Genomic DNA, 20340 nt, shown 5'->3' with positions numbered 1-20340 from the left:
GCTGGCAGCCAATTTAGCTCTAAATGTTGCATTTTAACATGGAATGTTTTCAAGTTGTTCTGGAGCTTATAGAAAGTTGAGAGTAAATATTTGGTGGTATTTCTTGGTATGTTTTCCTGTTCTGCACTCAACCCTAATCCCCAGGTCCAACCCAACTGTATTTCAGAGGAGATGATGTCACTAAATCAGACATGTTCTCTGATGTCATCTAAGAGAGTGGGTAGTTAAAGGGACATCACAGGCATGGAGGACCCTTAGAAGTCTCCATAGTCTGTATGGAAGTTCAAACTTGTCCATGGGTGTTGGGGTGACCTGCCCATGCTTAATTTAAATAGAACTTTTGGTAAGTTTCTACTGGAGAATACAGCAGATCATTTCAAGACAGGGTTGGGTGTATTTTGGTAAGTAAACTGATATTTATACTTTCAGTAAAATGTTGATTCAGGGACTGATCCAATTGTCCTTTGAAGTCAAGAAAGAAACAAGGTGGAGGCAGCCTGTGTACATTTTTTTTTCCCACTGAACCAGCAAGTTAGGTAGGATTTACTTGAGGCTGAACTTGATGGACATGCGTCATTTTTCAAGTTCACGTACTATGTAACTATGGCTTTGCTCAGCTTTGACCCCCAACAATAAGCTCCTAGAAACATGCCAAAAATGTGACAATTGCAACTGCTCCTTGAATACACTTAAATGTCACATGGTCTTGCAGGGTAATAATAGCTATGGCTGCTCTGTCTTGTTTTAATTCTCTCTACCAGACGTGGATTTGCTGCGAATTACCGCATTTCGCCGCCTGCAAATTGTTTAGCGGAATTGATGAAAACAATTCGCTGGCGATAACATTTGCTGCGTCAAAAAAGCCGTTTGTGTAAAGATTGTCACGCGTCAAAATAATTCTGACGGCCACTGACTTCAATTAGTTTCGCAAATTTTTCTTTGAAGCGTAATGGAACAATTTCGCCCATCACTTGGCCATGTATTCCTTACAACTTCTGATGCTCTTTATATGCAGATAATATACAATATTTGCTATTATAGCACTTTGATGGGATTATCAGCCACGACAATCATCACACAGAGCTACTATGCGACAATGCATATACACCACCACCATTCTGGGTGTTGGCTCATATATTGTGTGCAGTTCAGCACTAACGCATGCTCATGGGGGAATATAAGATCTGATTATTTCATATCTGGAGCAGCTAGTATCCAGAGTGAGAGCAGAAGAGCTTGCCATTTATTTGTAGCTGCATTAGAGAAATGAGTGTTCCCGTCCTATAGCTGGGGTTGCGGTGACTGGTCTGAAGTTTCTAGAAACCACAGATTTCCATATTGTTCCATTACCTAATGCAAATGTACAAAAATGCGTTTCTCAGCGATATCCATTCCAGAAAGGAAGTGCTGTAATGCTTGCTTGTGGCCTGCACTCCCGCCAGCTTCCTTCTCTTTTTGCAAGCCCTCCACTAAATGAGGATTTGCAGCTTGCTCTATCACAGATGAGGCCCGGTATTACTTACAGGCAATACAGTACAGGTATGGGATCCGTCATCCGGAAACCTGTTATCCAGAAAGTTCCAAATTACAGAAATGCGGTCTCCCATAAGACCCCATTATAATCAAATAATCAGCGTCTTTAAAAATGATTTATTTTTTCTCTGTAATAATAAAACAGTAGCTTGTACTTGATCCCAATTAAGATATAATTTATCCTTATTGGAGGCAAAACCAGCCTATTGGGTTTATTTAATGTTTACATGATTTTCTAGTAAACTTAAGGTATGAAGATCTAAATTAGAGAAAGATCTTATCCGGAAAATCCCAGGTCCCGAGCATTCTGGATAACAGGTTCCATACCTGTACCGCAAATCACACTGATTATCATTTATCAACACTGGGCAAATTTGCCCATGGGCGGTTATCTATAGCAACTAGGGATGCACCGAATCCAGGGTTCGGTTCGGCCGAATCCTTGTGCCTGGCTGAACCAAATCTGAATCCTAATCTGCATATGTCAATTAGGGGTGAATAGGGAACTCACGTGACTTCATCACAAAAGATTTTTTTCCACTTTTTCCTTTCCTGCCCCTAATTTGCATATGCAAATTAGAATTCATTTCGGTATTTGGCTGACTTTCACCAAGGATTCGGGGATTTGGCCGAATCCCAAATAGTGGTTCAGTGCATCCCTAATAGCAACCAATCAGTGATTAGCTTTTTAAAGCCAGCAGCAAGTAGAACAATGAATGCAGCAATTTGATTGGTTTCCATGGGCAAATTTGCCCAGTGTTGATAAATGACCCCCCACTGTCTTTTAGATCACACACCGCGTTACCCTGTGGTTCCTATGCAGCAGGCTTTTGTTGCATTCATAAATATCTGAGATGGTTTCACAAAGAAACAAACTGTAAAGCTTAAAGACTTCTTGTTCCCATATGAAAGGGCAGGGTGTGACAAATGCAGGTATCCTGGCCAAAGGTTCTATATATTATTTAGCCACTCACCAGTTTTACATTTCAGCAGGTAAGTGGTTGCTAGGGTCCCATGTACCCCAGCAGCCAGGTTTGATAGACTGGAAGATGAATTAAAGAGGGCCTGACCAGAGAGGATAAGTAATAAATAACAAAAATTGTCACATCATAGAGCAATAGAATTTTTTTATTTTTTTTTGCCGGGGTCAGTGACCCCCATCAATCAACATTTTATTATTGAAGCTGCAAAGAGCTGTTCATTCAAAAAACAATAAAAAATAAAGGCCGTTTGGAAAGTGGCTAAGAATAGGCAATTCTATAACATACCGAAAGTTAATTTCAAGTTAGTCTTTCATTGCACTAGCTTTAAATAAGTCTCTTGCCTGTGGCAAGATCTAACCTCACACCCATGTGCGCTGCAGCTTGCTTCAAACTGCTTTAATCCGGTAGACAAAAATAAAGAACAAAAAAATCTTTATCTGATACCGAAAAACTTCTGCTTTCCAGTTCCTTTTGAATTTTATCTAGTCGTCTTTTTTTTTTTTTTTTTTTTTTTTCAAGAGCAAAAATGTTTTAATGTGCCACAGCCGTGTTTGAACAAATGCCCATGTTTGGGTGCAGTAGGTACAGGGATCCATTATCCAGAAACCCATTATCCAGAAACCTCCGAATTACGGAAAGGATGTCTCCCATAGGCTCCGTTATAATCAAATAATATTCTCTGTAATTATAAAACAGTAGCTTGTACTTGTTTCAAACTAAGATATAATTAATCCTCATTGGAAGCAAAACCAGCCTATTGGGTTTATTTAATGTTTACATGATTTTCTAGTAGACTCATGGTATGAAGATCCAAATTACAGAGATATCCATTTTCTGAAAAACGCCAGGTCCCAAGCATTCTGGATAACAGGTCCTATACCTGTATAGGACAGTTTGGTATGCTTTGGTTTTACTACAAAGGGACACCAGTAGTTCCAGTTACAGGCAGGGGCAAGGTAATCACAGGTTATGGCTAAACCAGATGGAGGGGGGACTTTACCTCTGTAATTAATGTGAACAAAGTAAATCGTTCCCAGTGGGAATCTGGCAGCGAATCTGTGCAGGACCCTTTAGTCCTATTTTATGAGGAGCAAGGACTTCTGATCCTAAACTCCCAGCTGGTTCATTTTTCTGATGGCAGGGCTGCTTGATATTTATTGTTGCTACAGGTATGGGATCCGTTATCCGGATGCCCATTATCCAGAAAGTTCTGAATTACGTAAAGGCAGTCTCCCATAGACTCCATTATAATCTAATAATTCGGATTTTTGAAAATTATTTCCTTTTTTCTTCTGTAATAATAAAACAGTAGTTTTTACTTGATCCCAACTAAGATATAATTAATCCTTATTGGAGGCAAAACCAACCTATTGGGTTTATTTAATGTTTACATGATTTTCTAGTACACTTAAGGTATGAAGATCCAAAGACACAAAAAGATCTGTTATTCAGAAAACCCTAGGTCCCAAGCATTCTGGATAAAAGGTCCCATACACATTGAGAAACGCATACAATGGAACGCACAAAGTGCACAAAGTACACATTGGTTCCTCTATCACTTTTAGGGCTGTGGCACCGATACCCCTATATATAATATAAGGCGCTAAGTTTGCCCAGGAGCAGTAACCCAGGGCAACCATAAAGATTGTATTGCGTTTAAACGGGTGACTAGTAATACAAATTACAGAAAGATCCGTTATCCGGAAAACCCCAGGTCCCGAGCATTCTGGATAACAGGTCCCATACCTGTATTTATATTTTGGAATGGTGGCCTTCTCTGCCTGCACTCAAGGCCCCTGTCTTGTCTGAACGCCGGCGGGATGGCACTCGAATTGCTCTGTTTTCTGAAGTCGTCCAAAGTTGCCTCACTAGAAAACTTCCGGGCGACTATGGAAAACGAAGCGCTCAGAGTGCCATCCCGCCGGCAATTTACATTCTAGCCAGCGGGAGTCAGTTTGGGGAGATTAATCACCCGAAGAAGAGGCGACTAATCTCCCCTAATCTGAGCATTTGCCCTGACCCTAAATGAGGCATAACATGAACTGGTGGATGAATACAGGGTTAATGTGCGCTCATAATCCAAACAAAACGGTTTATGCTGTGCATTGCAGTGAAATAGCATCCAGCCTCCGGGGCAGTTTATAGCCGGTGTTTATTTCTCCGCGCCTTTGACCTCAGAGTTATGCAGCCTGGACTTTCTTTGCTCAGGAACCGCCATACACAATCCTCATCTGCCCTTGTAACGCCAGAGCTCCTGAGTACACACTGAGTACACAGACTGTAATGCGAGAACAGCGTGGGCACGGCCTTTAGACTTGATTGCACTGAGATTCCAGTTGGTCTGGCTTGGCTCCGCCTCCGTCTGTGAGCTGCAAAGTCATGTTGAAATCCCTAAAATTCCTCTTGGCTCCCTATTAATAGGAAGTCATATGGTCAAAATGGCTGCCCCCTTTTTTTGTAAGTAAATTATATTGTTTGGCATATGGGCACCCAGACATCTGCTGGGATGTATCAGTCTGCAACCCCCACCCCTGGGCATGGGAATATGTTCCACCACTTCAGTCTTCAAGTGTCTGCAGTGAAGCATATGCTTTAAGTAGAACACTAGTGAAGCATGCTCCCTCGGCTATAGCAGCAGTCACTTGCTAGTGCTCCATTCCTGCTGGGCTGCTTTAGAGCTTCATAAAATAGACTGTACTGTCTTGCTACTTTTATGCACCTGGGGGCAGCCATTTTGGCCCTATTACTTCCTGTTGCCTAAAGAGGAAAATGGCTGCCTCAAGGCTGTGTGAGAATACTTCCAAAAACATGCACGAGTGTCCACAAGCCTCTTCATGTTGGAGCAATGTGTAGTCCAGCATCATTAGATGCAGTGTAATAAACGATACGTTTACCAATACTGGTAAACAGCCTATTGGTTGCCAAGGGTTACTGTGCCTGGGCAAACTCGTGCCTTTTATCAAATGTGTGATGCTTGTTGTAAAGGGACAATATCAAAATAAAAATGTTTAATACCATTTGAAAATAGTGTGATTTTTGGTGCAAGGGGCTGTTGGGAGAGGGGTGTATTTTGTATGTGAGGTGTATTTCCTGGTATTTGTGTACATTGCTTCCCACCTATGGTGTGAGTTCTAGATACAAATAGGATTGGATCAAGTGTCCTACAAGACACACGAGTTTGCAAAGCTCTAACTGCTCCTCTTTGGAATCCCAAGCTCAAAAAGCATAGCAGTGCAGTGGAGTCCCTCGGCGCCATCTTCTGTCCGTCGGTATCCTCTTCGGGTCTGTACGCCGACACTGAGCCTGCAAGCGTATACACAGTTGGGTCTAGTCAGGAATCCACCTCAACTGCGCATGTGCTGGCAGGCTCTGCACTGCTCTGCTTTTTGTTCTCAGAATTCCAATGAGGAGCCCCATGCTACGTAATAAACTGTACGGGCAGGGAGAGGTGGAGGGGGCGATTATATCTTGGGGTGGTTTAGTTCTCCTTTAAATTGAGTGTACTGTATATGCACCACATATTAGTAAACCTTTAGAAAGCTCTACTGTGTATCCATTTTTTACATGAAATGAGACATTTATTTCCTGTACCCCTAGTTTAATGGCAAGATCATTTTTATAATGGTGTCATACTAAGAAACCTATGAAGTGTCTGAGCAGACGGGGGTGGGGGGGACTTTAAAAACAAATTGAAGGTCCAAGGGCCTCCAGTTGTACAGTAAAGAGCCATGTAGTGTTTACACTGCTAATAAAAAGAACACTTGCAGTTTGAAAATACTGCCTTGAAGCTGTTTATTCCTGTTTCTACACATTATTCTGACTACTTTGGGAGTGCGACACAGACTCCTTGGAATCTACAGCAGTATTAATTTGGAAAACCACGCTGAAACCAGCAACTTGTTTTACCTAAACAGCCACATTTGGCCACTACTTTTTGTAGGAATGGCATACGCGATCTACATTGTAGTGCTGAATTGGGCCTTGTTTTGGCACCAGTTGTGGACTCTCCTGGCTCTCTACTGTCCCTGTCTTCTCCTGTGTCAAAGCCACCAGAAATCCTGTCCCTTTATGACAACTTCTCTGATCTTGCACGGGTTCTGGAACCCCTTTCAAGCTCGGACTAGAGAAGGTATGGGTTGAGAAGGCCCAGCTGGTAGTCGGGATAGTCTGCTGAAGAGTCATGAGGTAAATGTGCATTCTTGAGCTTTCCCACACACGTCCTATTACAATTGCTGCTTTATGACTACGGTGGGACTCTGAGCCGTTTGCTTGGACTTTCCCCACTGATGACCGATTTGCTTGGCACAAGTGGAGTTTTTAAATGGAAGTGTACTTAAATTGGCATTGACTCAGTCTTGCTTGGACAGCTGATTGGTGCCTTAGACATAGCCAAAGTGTAAGACTTCTGGAAGATGAGAAGGTGAGAGTGCCTTAGCAGATGGCAGCTCCTCTCCTCTCAGCATGGACTCTGCACACTCTGGTTTCGCAGCCCGACAGCTCTGCTGTTAAATTATCATGACTAAACAGGAACAACCATAGTAATTATGTACATTAACGATCAGCTTAAAACGAGATGTCCATACAGTGAGATACAGTATCACACACTGGAGACCTTGGCTGGGAAACCCGTTGCCATAACATTGAGCAAAACACGACTGCTGACACACATGCTTGGGAGCGCGTCATTCTATTGACAGAGCAGCCTGTGTTTTTATGAGCAGAGCTGGATTTGGTGTCATGTGTTGGGCGGGAAGCTGAAGAGCCCAGTGAAACCTAGGAGAGGAAATAAGAAATATTTTGGCCTGGGCTCACGTTTAATGCTTTCTTCTCAGTGCTTTATTTTTTCAAGAGACTCCGTTTTTGTGCAAGCTCCTTCAAGTTCTGACACACACACAAAGCTTTGTGGTTTTTCAGTTTCCGGTCAGGTTGCTTACACTCCCTGCAATCTGGGTCCAAAATCTGAAACTGTCAAACTCCTATTGTTGCTTAGGAACTGGCAAGATATCTCACCTACTTATCATATTGAGTAGTTAACCCCCTACTGTCTTCTAAAATCAAGATTAACTAGTACCGGCTCCATTGTACATGCAAGCTTTTATGGCATTTGGACCTGCTATCCTACAGTCCCTTCCCAGAGACTATTATCCCTCTGTTACTATAGGCACCATCTCTCCTTACTATACCTGCTATCCCACAGTCACACTCCCTTCCCAGAGACTATTATCCACTGTTACTATAGGCACCATCTCTCCCTACTATACCTGCTATCCCACAGTCACACTCCCTTCCCAGAGATTATTATCCACTGTTACTATAGGCACCATCTCTCCCTACTATACCTGCTATCCCACAGTCAAACTCCCTTCCCAGAGATTATTATCCACTGTTACTATAGGCACCATCTCTCCCTACTATACCTGCTATCCCACAGTCACACTCCCTTCCCAGAGACTATTATCCACTGTTACTATAGGCACATCTCTCCCTACTATACCTGCTATCCCACAGTCACACTCCCTTCCCAGAGACTATTATCCACTGTTACTATAGACACCATCTCTCCCTACTATACCTGCTATCTCACAGTCACACTCCCTTCCCAGAGACTATTATCCACTGTTACTATAGGCACCATCTCTCCCTACTATACCTGCTATCCCACAGTCACACTCCCTTCCCAGAGACTATTATCCCACTGCTACTATAGGCACCATCTCTACCTACACCAGGACAGGATCCCAATCCAAAACAAATGGAAATCTGGTGTTTTGTTGGCATTGCCAATACGTGACAGTGAAATCTGAATGCCAGTCTGTTTCCAGTTGAGTTGGTGACCGGAAATCTGATTAGATTGACAGCCATGATGTTGAACAAGAAGGTGTACATTATTATTTCACACTTTATTATAACATATAATAGGGAAGAATCTTTGGGCAATCTTTAATGATAGGCAGCACCCTTGATTTGTTGGCTAGGATTTCTGGTTAACCATTTACATTTTGATATAGGACTGTGGGTTTGTAACCAACCTCCACCACTGTTTGTACATGGAGCAGTCCAAATGGCAAGTTATCTTGCACATTTCTATTTCCACAAGGCAAAGAAATTTTGTTAAGTTTGTGTTTTATTTTTTACATTTTTATGTTTTGTGCAGGGTGTTTGGCTTTGAAGGTTATTTTAAAATGTCAATTGTTTGTCCATTTAAAATTGCCCCTTTTGGGTTATTTCTCCCAGCACTTTAGTTGAATGCTGAGGTTTCTCACATTCATCTGTCAGTTTTGTCTCCGTATTTATAGTGCAATAAAGTAACAGGTGCAAAAACTTTTACATTTTTGCATAGTCATATCCACTGGAATACATTGGTTTAATGAGTGAGCACATTTCTAGTTTTAGCAGATCTGATTCTAGCTGAACAGCAACTGCCAGCTTTTCAATCCTCATTAGTATTCAGGTTGTACGGCACATTAATCAGAATTAAAAGGACTCGCAGCTCCTCTGTTCGTACCCCCTCTTATCATGCTGAAGAGGCCACCAATGTCGTTTCCAAATGCAAATAGCAGAATATAAATGTGAGTTTGAGGAGTTAATTTGAGGGGGACGTAGGACCTCATGCCTGTATGGCAGCTGCCCTTTCATCTACTGTCTGAATCCAGGTGCCTGCTGCCCAGCTGCTTCCACTTGTCAGCCCCCCTCTTAGTGCCTATACGGGGGTGCGGTTCAACAGAATGGACCTGTTACAAAATATCTATGGGTTTAATGAGGTTGAAAGCTGGCAGGTTCCTTCCAAATACATGTAGAATAGGGGGGCCCGGGCAACTGACAGTTGTTTAGAAGCCAGTGCATTAATTCAACTCTTTTCCTTTTTTAAGGAATCATTTTGTGCTCTAGTTCTAATAGTGCAAGAGAGAGGGTTGGATAATGAGTTTGTGAAATAGATTGTGTTGACCTTAAAATAATGCTTCTTCTGATATTGTGCCAAGTTTTCCGGACAGGGTACTTATTATATCTCCAACTTTACTGTGAATAGGTGGTGTCCCTACTTTACCCTTTCAATAGGGGTTGTCCCTACCTAGTCCTTTGAATAGGGGTCATCCATTGTACACTGTAGGGTTCTGTGGCTTTTAATGGACAGTTTTGAGTTGAATTTCAGGATTTTTTTCTTCCACTTCTCTATAAAGGGACAACTTTTTGTTGTCACGTTCAAGAGCTGTTCACTTTGGCGCGAGCAGTTGTTGTGTTTCTAGTTTACTTTGTTAGCTTTGTGGTGGGCAAAGCTAGTTGCAACCTGTAGCCACTGAAATTGTTACGTTGAGTAGTTAAGCTTTTATGAAAATTATTTTTGTCCTTATAAGTCCCAAGTTACTTCTAAATATATTTTTAGGTGTTACTTGGGGTTATTTTTGTGGCAGGTATGAGTTCCATGGTGAGCCAAGCAGTCAAAACCGTGCCAAGTAGTAGCCAATCAAAACACTAACTGAATTATAAATTGCACCAAAATGTGTAAAATATTTGGAGGCAGGCAGCAAAGCTGGAACAACTTGTTTTCTATGTGGTTGTGTTTATTGGTTGTGTTGAGTTCATATTCCATATAGGGCCAGTTCAGCACTTTTATTTATTTTTCAACTTCAACTTTACTGAGTAATATATTTAATGTCCCGCCTTTAAAAACAAAAAAACAGAAGGATCTTGACTTTGGTAGCATTTGGGAACATTTACCCATCAGCTAAACACAAGCAAATGTCTTATCAAGTGTTTATCCTATTATTGTGTCTATCACGGTATGCTTTATAGGGCTGGTTTGTAATTCATGTACTTGAGACTCCATAAACTCACTTAGCGGATATTTCTCTGCACCATTGAGCAGGCTGAACAGAATGGCTGGGTTTGGGCAAAGATGGCATGTCGGTTCCTGCCAAACAAAGACCTGACGACGCAGTTAACAGATGGCTTGTGCCAGTAACGCTCCAGATACCAGGGTTCTTTTCTTCCTCTCTGTTTCTGCGGATAATGTTGCCATAAATCTTGCCCTCTAATTTAGATCTGACTAGCGGTACTTTTTCATTGTTTTCCAAGCTAAGCCGTGCCCTCCCATTCACAGGATCAACATTTAGGCTCTTAACAAGGAACCTGAGGAATTCCTCCTGTTTTTGAATGAATTAGCAGACACAGGGATTATGAATAGGCGGCTACAGGCGAGGAAGGCCTACTGGATTGGGGAGGCAGCCGTTCTTGAAGAGATTTTGCCAGGTCACAGCCAGGATGAGTCCTCTGGCCTTTTCTTTTCAGCATTGCATGAACAATCAAAGGCCCCCTTTTTATCAATTGTTGCTCAGGAGGATACCCATTTAAAGTTCAGATTCCAGCAGGCTTGGGAAGAAGGAAAGACGATAGCAACAGGCAGTGCTAGAAGATGATAATCAGGCATCAAAAGCAAGCTGAAGACAAGCCAGTACTTTGTCTTCTGACAGGAGAGAACAGACTGAAGTGCTTAGTTCTCAATGGGATCTTGAAGTTTTTTTGGAGCAGTGAAATAAAAGATGTGGAGGTGGCAGGCACACAGAGAGCATCTGGCCCTTTCCTGCTTTTGGATCCACAAAAAAAAGATCACAATGCGAAATTAGGCCCAAAATGTCCTAATGAAGTAAGCCTCTGTGCTCTCCACTTTCAGGGTGTTCACAGCCGGCTAATAGGACTGTTATTTGCCAAAAGACCCAAAGGAGAACAATTGCGCCGGCTGTAGACTTTACATACATTGCCCTTGCCTTTTGTATCATCTGCAGCTACACTGAGGGGCTGATATATTAAGGGTTGAATTGAAAATTCTAATTTTATTTATGGTCAAAAATGTCAAATTTGACTAGGCAATTATCCAATTATTTTTTATAAGATTCTAATTAGATTTTCGAGCTTTATCATACTCTGGCCCTTTAAGAACTCAAATTTGACTATTTACCACCTAAAACCTACCGGATTCATGTATAAGTCAATGGGAGAGATCCAGTGACCAATTTGGTAATGTTTATTGCCTTTTTTCGTAGAAAAAAAACTTGATTCGAGTTTGGATCTAATTCAAATTAAGGGCCGTGTCTCAACACTTTATCCTACAACTTGAATACAAGAAAAACCACCAAAGAATTGTATTAAAACAGCTAGTTTAGATATTTGACACTACTGGGATTTTTCTTTGTGAAAAGGCCATGAAACTTAAAATGGCAGTTTGTGGAAAAATGTTTGCTTTAGTTAAATGGCAGCCAACAAGCTTCACTTATAGCTTGTTTGAAAGCAAACATCTGATGGTTACCAATGGTTACTAGACCTGAATCAAACTTGCCTGTTATGATAATACCTCCAATGGACACATACAAGCAAAGTTGGCAAACCTGTCTAGAAGTCTACTTGTCCACATCATCTGCAGATTGACTGCATTGAGGAGGCTGATCTGCAGGGGAAAGGTGCTTGGACCTTTGTTTGAGAGATATTCTTTGGTTCATAAAACAACAATAATGAATATGTTCAGCGTTTTTGTGTGGAATTACAATTGCTTTCAATTTAAAGGAGAAGGAGCAGTTTATCGCCAATAGATTGGCCACAATAGTGCAAGCTATAGCAGAATGCTTTACCATACCTGAGTAAACACCTCTAGAAGCTCTTTCTGTTTGTTTAGGATAGTAGCTGCCATATTAGCTTGTTGTGACATCACTTCCTGCCTGAGTCTCTCCCTGCTCAGTCATAGCTCTGGGCTCAGATTACAGCAGGGAGAGGAACAAACTGAGCATGCTCAAGCCCTAGCCCTGGAGGTTTAAACTGAAAACAGGAAGTCTGATACAGAAGCCCATGAGTACATGAGAATAGAAGGAAAGAAATGTGGTGTTTCTTTTGACAGAGGACTCAGAGCAGCATTACTTTGAGGGTTTACTGGTATATTTATATAGACCTTTCTGATAAAGCTTACTTACATTTAACCTTTCCTTCTCCTTTAAGTGTCACATCACCCTATGCCCAGACCATTTCTTTTCTTTTCTGATGGAGAACATCTGTTCATTTCTTCTCTGCTAGTTATTACATCTTCTCGTCTGTTCCCAACTAGTTATTACATCCATTCATCTGCTTTCAGCTAGTCATTTAGTGATATTTCAGCTTTCTCCTTTTGCACGCCCACTGCTATTTCCAGCAGAAACCATGTCGCCTTCTTCCATAGTAATTCCCCTGTGTAATATCTGTGTCTTTAAAGGGATAACACAACCGGCTTTGATTTATCCCATTTTGCATCTGGTGTCCCAACTTCTGTCTCTTCCACCATTCATTTAGCATTTAAACAAATGAAAAGGATTGTTGGCCAACTGAGATGCTCCTCCGCATTAATTGCAGAAACTCAGAAAATATGAGAATGACTTTCAACCACAAAAAGCCAAACGTTTGTCAACATGAAGTGAAGTTTTGAGTGGCTATTAATCACGGTTATCTTCACTGGGTGCACCTTTTAACCTACACATTCCACAAAATGCAATGGATGAACTTCCCTGTCACAATGAGAAATGCCCCCCAAGCTGGTTGATAGGGGTTTTTTTTACTTTTAGGAAGATTTATGGGCCAGTGGCAAGTTGTGCATCTGGCTGTGTGAGACAATATTCAGACACTGGGAGTTTATTTGGCTTATCTGCTCATTTTTTCCTGTAGCAACTGCTGCTGAACTTCAGCTCCCTGTACAACAACTGCCATATGTTTTGGTATGTTCTTGTGCAGATTACAAGAAGTCCTAAGGCAATATGTCTGCTGCAGCGATGTCTATGGAAGGCTGTTGAGTCATGTTTTCAGCTGACCATATTTCTGATGACATCGGGAAACATAAAATAGGGGATTATGGGAGGCCAGACTGACTGGAGGCTTAAGGTGGCCATAGACGCACAGATAACTAATTTTCGAACGATATTCGGTGCGTGTATGGTGGGAAACAAGCCAACCTATATCATCAGAAGAGTTGGATATCGGTCAAAGGGACCCAAACATCGGCCATTGTTAGTGCTGAATCGTCAGATACAGGTAGAATTCTTATGTTTCTACCTGTATATCTGAAGATTTCAATGCACATGTGTATTGAAACGAGCAATCTTTTTTTGGAAAGATTGTAACTGTTACGTCTATGGCCACCTTTAGACAACTGTGCGAATATATGAAAACCCTATAGAAGCTGGGTGGGATGGCGCAGGGGAAAAGTGTCAATAACTACAATCTTTTCTTAATACTTCCATTAGACAAGTACAAAGAGAGAGGAATTGCCAGTACAGGTATTGGATCCGTTATACGAAAACCCATTATCCAGAAAGTTCAGAATTACGGAAAGGCCGTCTACCGTTGACTCAATTTTATCCAAATTTTTAAAAATGATTTCCCTTTTCTCTGTAATAATAAAATAGTAGCTTGTACTGGATCCCAACTAAGATATACTGTAATTAATCCTTATTGGAAGCAAAACCACTCGCTATGTTTATATGATTTTTTTAGTAGACTTAAGGTATGAAGATCCAAGTTATGGTAAGATCCGTGATCCGGAAGACCCCAAGTCCCGAGCATTCTGGATAACGGGTCCCATGCCTGTATAATGGCCCTTTAAATACACTATGGAGGAGCATACCAAGAGCCGTGTCAGTTCTAGTTACAGGAGGTGCCTCTCCCCAAGTAATTCTAAGAATGCTTTCTGTCTTGATAGTCCGCTTAGAAAACACTGTGTGTTCAGTGAGGGTTTTGTTTGAACTCAAGCCTGCACCTAAATTGGCAGTGTTCCCCAGAGGTAGGTGCACACTCCCAGTGTTTAACCTACAGGTGAACAATAAGCCATTCTGTGAGATGTATGGCAGCACCGCTAATCATAAGAGCACCCATTTAGTTGTCGCTCGCACGTGTTGCTTCCATTTAGCTTCCGTCACAGGAGAGCTTGGCTACCTGACATCCAGTTGGATTACAATGGCCAATCAAGACCACAGCCAAATTATTATCGTGCCCCTTTGAGACTACGAGGTCTTAATTTTAGGGCAGAGACACACGGTCAGATTCGGGGAGGTTAGTCCCCCGCGACAAATATCCTCTTCTTCTGGGCGACTAATCTCCCTGAACTGCCTTCCGGCCTTCTAGAATGTAAATGCCGGCGGGATGGCACTTTTGTTTTCCAAAGTCGACCAAAGTTTCCTCGTGGGGTGTCTTCGGAAAATGAAGCGCTCAGAGTGCCATCCCGCCGTCGATTTACATTCTAGCCGACAGTTTGGGAAGATTAGTCACCCCGAAGGAGAGGAGATTTGTTGCCGGGTGACTAATTTCCCCGAATCTGACAGTGTGTCTCTGCCCTTAAGGGCAAGTAGAAATACTAAAAGGATTCCCTTCCCCCCTACCCCAAAAAAAGCACAAAACTGTAATTTGACAAATTCTCCCTATGCTTCTCACATGCAGGTTAGTTGGCTTCTGATGGACTTGTATGAATGTGATTGAGAGCTTAGATAAGCTCCACTGGGGCAGGAAGAGCTGTATAAAGCAGCTGTAAATCATTGTAGTATCTCCACTCTCTAAATAAGGATAAGAAAATGCAAACTTGTTGAAGTACAGATCTGTCCCAATGAGAAAATGGCATACAAAGCGCCCTCTTTGTAAAGACTTGTGGCTCAGACAATTTATTATCTATAATATATATATATATATTCAAACGTTTGTACTCTGAGCCAGTCTTATGTTGATGAAGGTGCTGGGTCAAAGCATTTTGTACAGTTCAGAAGGACCCTCACTCCAAAGTTGTGCACAAGTTTGAAAAATAAATAACGATGGTTCACTAACTTTGGAGTGCGAGGTATGGGACCTGTTATCCAGAATGCTCGGGACCTGGGGCTTTCGAGATAAAGGATCTTTCTGTAGTTTGGATCTTCATACCTTAAGTTTACTAGAAAATCATGTAATTTCCATAATTGGAGCTTTATTTAACGCATGTGTGCACGCGTGTGTTGGCCTTTCCGTAATTCTGAGCTCAGCTCAGGATAACTGGTTTCCGGAGCAGGTATGGGATCCATTATCCAGAAACCTCTGAATTACGGGAAGGCCATCTCCCATACACTCCATTTTAATCAAATACAGGTATTGGATCCTTTATCCGGAAACCAGTTATCCAGAATGGCCATCTCCCATAGACTCCATTTTATCCTTTTTCTCTGTAATAATAAAACAGTAGCTTGTACTTGATCCCAACTAAGATATAATTAATCCTTATTGGAAGCAGAACCAGCCTATTGGGTTATTTAATATTTACATGATTTTCTAGTAGACTTAAGGTATCCGGATCCAAATTACAGAAAGATCCATTAATAACAGGTCCCATACCTATATATAAATACAGGAGTAGCCCTATATAAATTAATTTAAATTAAATGGGCGGAGGCTTAGTCAACATTGCTGTTTTGATAAATGAATCCTGATAAATGAATCTTATTCCAACATCATATTATTAATCATGATATCATCATAACAGTATTATCTCATTGACTGTTGTTTTGCTTTATTTTACAGGCTTTAAAAAATTCTAAAAGCCTTTGCTCTCTTGATTATGAAGAGGATGAAGATCCTCACATGAAGACTATTGTCTCCTCCCCATGTGATTCTGATGACCTCATGAGCTGCATCACTCCTGGTTCCAGTCCTGCAAAGGAGTCATTTATGGGTGCTGGGAGTCTGGGGCCCTTACGCTCCAAACACACAAGGGAGCCGCCATTGAGTGAAAGCGAAGAGGACACCAGTGACTGCGAGAGCTCAGAAGGGAGTAGCTTTCCTACAGACTGTGGAGACCTGGATCTGGAACAGATAGAAAACAATTGAGTCCCAAAGCTTCCGTTGGGTGCCTGCGTCTTGGCAAGAGCTAGTGGTGGCATCTATGCAGTGTCACGGAGTTTCTGCGTCTGCCTTCGGTATCTCATAGAATTGTTTGGAGGCTCTATCGGAGCAGTTGACAATTTACTTTGTTATTCATGAAATGGACAAAATATAGTTTGGATACGACTGAGCATTAAAGCTTATTTTCCACCTGGCAGCGTTTGCTTAGTGCCTAAATACGTGGGACCTCCCTTACAAAGTCTGAAGAAATAGACCTTCTTACCAATATGGCTTATCTCCCATTTATTTTCCCTTTAACCAACAGCGGGCGTAGCTTATAGTGTGTATGCATTTCTACTCATGTGGGAGCTGCTATTTTTATTGCCTCTTCGTGTGCCTGATCTGTAGACTTGAGTTGAATGAGTTGACCTTAAAGACCTTAAAGATGGACATAACCGGTAACTACAAAATGAAATACATACATTTGGAGGTAATGCCATAGTTTCCCAAACTGTGTGGTTGACCCTCCTGGGGTTTCAAAGCAGTTGATGTAGGCCAGTAATATGATTTGAGGTGTATGTCTATTTGCAAACCTCAATATTCATGGAAGTACATGACTAAGGTGAATTTTGGGGTAAGCTAAGGAAGGTCCTGACCACATTTTGACCCATTAAGTATAAGGTTTATGCACTAACAGGGACTAAACTTTTACATCTTCCGATGTATTGCAGTTACAGTACTCAAATTCAACATCTGATTACTGGATTAGACCAGTTGCCATGGCCAGGGCTTCATGTTGACTATATACCTCATGTAGCCCTGATATAACTAGCTCAAGTTAGTAGATGACTACTTCCAGTGCCAGGGTTCAGCAGCTCTTCAGGATGATAAGTTTCCACAAACATTGTTGGTGGAAGGTTCACTGTGATTGGCTGCACCACCAAGCGACTCAACGCAGTGATCGCTGACCTGTTTGATTTCCGGCACGGACTATAGCCAGCAATGGGGTGTGGCTGGAAAACCGTTGTCTGCAGTATTTCATGTAGAACATCTAAGATAACTACATGCTGCATTAGGGAGCTTTTTAGAGTAGTTCATTTAGGGCTTTAGCACTCCCACCCTTGATATTTGCACTATGTTTTAAATGTTATGGAAGAGCATGTTTCTTCCGCAGTTGCCCTTAGATGGTGGTGCCTTACTCTCAGACTTCCATATGAAGTTCCTCATGAACTGGTCTTGATTCCTCTAGATCCTGCAAAATGCCCCAACCGCTCTCCTTACTGCAAACTTCCTTTAGCCATAGTAACCAAAATATTGGGCAGCTGGGTCTACCCAATGGTCTTATGCATACCGCTAAGCATGATGGGGATGTTTAGCTACTCAGGAGCCTCACCTAGAAGTACCTAGGCTTTGTGTCCTTTACTCAAGTGTTTCCTTCTCTCTATGGAGAGCGTCTGCCAGTTGCTCTTTCCTTTGTATAAATGGCCGTACCAAGAGCAGGAACGTCCTGCCAACACCATAAGCTGCACCTTCTCTTTATGATCTAAGGGAATGTAAATGGGAGATAAAGTCTACTTATACCTGGAGTATGTTTTCCCTTTATGTTGAAGAGGTATGTACTCCGTTTGCTGTTGGATGAAAATTAAGCTTTTCTGCTCTCACGTTCTTGGAGGACTATTACGGCCTCACTTTTGAGGGGGCTACGTCAAATGCTGAAGAAGTTTAGTTTTGTAAACATCTTTCATAGTTGGATTCATGAAATAAAACAGTATATATATATAAAAAAGTCCCGATACGTTGTCAGGTGGATTTACAATAAATTTCTAACAGATTTTTTTCACTTCTCCAGCTTTTTATAGTTCTGGAAGAATTAAGCATCTCTATTTTGAAAGTCATTTTTCAGCCGGGCATTCTGTAAAACTCCTGTCTGCCGCGATTTCTGGCGCAAGAATGCATTTTTTTGTTATTGTTCAAGAGTTTAAGGGAAAAAAAAGCCTATCTCAATAAACAGATGTTATTTCTGGTCCAAAATAACTACTCTCATATGTGTTTTTGTAACAGTGAGTGGTTATAAAACTTGAGACCATGTACAAATGTGTTTATTTTTCATAGATTTCGATTTTGATCAAAAATGCTCTAGTGACCATAAAAAGCTAAGGAGAAAGTCCATGATTTTACTACTTGAATATTTTTCTATCCTGAACAAAGCAATTGTCATTTACATTGTGTGCATTTACAAGTGGGATTAAGCGCCGACGTTGTAGTTCATTATTACCTTTATTTTTCTTTCTCCTGTTGTTCAGAATGTATAAGAGCACTTGAACTTTACACAGGGACGTTGTCTTGTAACAATCGATTCCACAGGAGGTGATTCCTTCAGCAATACGTAGGATTATTTCTCTTTGAAATAAATCAAATTGCTTTGCATAAACAGTTTGTTTCCTTTATTTTATATCACCGGGGTATTCACAGTGTGGGAACATGTGGCGAAACTAAGAGTTTGGTATTATTATTGCACTGACATTCAACCACCCTTTTTACATTATTCCCATTAATTTCTAGCTCTTCATTAAAGACCATTCACACTATAGCTATTCCACAGGCACCGTCTCTCCCTAGTACTATACCTGCTATCCCACAGTCACACTCCCTTCCCAGAGACTGTTATCCACTGTTATTATAGACACCATCTCTCCCTACTATACCTGCTATCCCACAGTCACACTCCCTTCCCAGAGACTATTATCCACTGTTACTATAGGCACCATCTCTCCCTACTATACCTGCTATCCCACAGCCACACTCCCTTCCCAGAGACTATTATCCACTGTTACTATAGGCACCATCTCTCCCTACTATACCTGCTATCCCACAGTCACACTCCCTTCCCAGAGACTATTATCCACTGTTACTATAGGCACCATCTCTCCCTACTATACCTGCTATCCCACAGTCACACTCCCTTCCCAGAGACTATTATCCACTGTTACTATAGGTACCATCTCTCCCTACTATACCTGCTATCCCACAGTCACACTCCCTTCCCAGAGACTATTATCCCACTGTTACTATAGGCACCATCTCTCCCTACTATACCTGCTATCCCACAGTCACACTCCCTTCCCAGAGACTAATATCCCACTGTTACTATAGGCACCATCTCTCCCTACTATACCTGCTATCCCACAGTCACACTCCCTTCCCAGAGACTGTTATCCCACTGTTACTATAGGCACCACCTCTCCCTACTATACCTGCTATCCCACAGTCACACTCCCTTCCCAGAGACTATTATCCACTGTTACTATAGACACCACCTCTCCCTACTATACCTGCTATCCCACAGTCACACTCCCTTCCCAGAGACTATTATCCACTGTTACTATAGACACCATCTCTCCCTACTATACCTGCTATCCCACAGTCACACTCCCTTCCCAGAGACTATTATCCACTGTTACTATAGGCACCATCTCTCCCCACTATCCCACAGTCACAGTTCCTTTACTATTAAAACCCCACTGCTAATACAGAATCATCCCCTGCATTGTAAGAAGGACAATGTGTGATTTCATATTGACTTGAACAATGTCAAACTGCTTGTTGCTTTAAGAATTAACATGTGGCTTGAATAAATAATTTGAAACCCTTTGGTTTAAACCCAAGTATCACCATATCCATCACCTGTAGAAAACTATATCCTGTTCCTTGACAGGAATGGAAAGTTTTTTTTTTTTTAGGACAGAAGGGAAATTATGATGGCCCTATCATTGTGAGAACACACAGAGCTACTAGTAACAGCAGCTACTTGTTACGTCTACAAAATAGACAATAGTGATAATTCGCTTTGCTATGACACTACAGGTATGTGTGTGTTAGCAGATGCAATTCTCAGTATTGTCTATGGCAGGGCATTTTTTAACCACAAAAAGTAGCTGCCACTAGTAGCTCCAGAGCTGAAAGTATCACTTTGAAGCGGTGA

At 41.6% G+C, this 20340-nt stretch overlaps 1 protein-coding gene across 2 annotated transcripts in view; it reads left to right on the top strand.

The window, feature by feature from the left end:
• Positions 1–18789, top strand: part of fam53a.S (family with sequence similarity 53 member A S homeolog) — a 66850-nt gene extending 48061 nt beyond the window's left edge. The window contains exon 5 of one of the 2 annotated variants that reach the window (XM_018236514.2): positions 16059–18789. In XM_018236514.2, the coding sequence (XP_018092003.1) occupies positions 16059–16364 (306 nt within the window). In that variant the 3' untranslated portion in view covers positions 16365–18789. 2 annotated transcript variants of the gene reach the window in all.
• The last annotated feature ends 1551 nt before the right edge of the window (positions 18790–20340 follow it).

The sequence above is a fragment of the Xenopus laevis genome, chromosome 1S (assembly GCF_017654675.1).
Source record: "Xenopus laevis strain J_2021 chromosome 1S, Xenopus_laevis_v10.1, whole genome shotgun sequence".
Taxonomy (NCBI): Eukaryota; Metazoa; Chordata; class Amphibia; order Anura; family Pipidae; genus Xenopus; species Xenopus laevis.
This window is presented reverse-complemented; position numbering and strand designations above follow the sequence as displayed.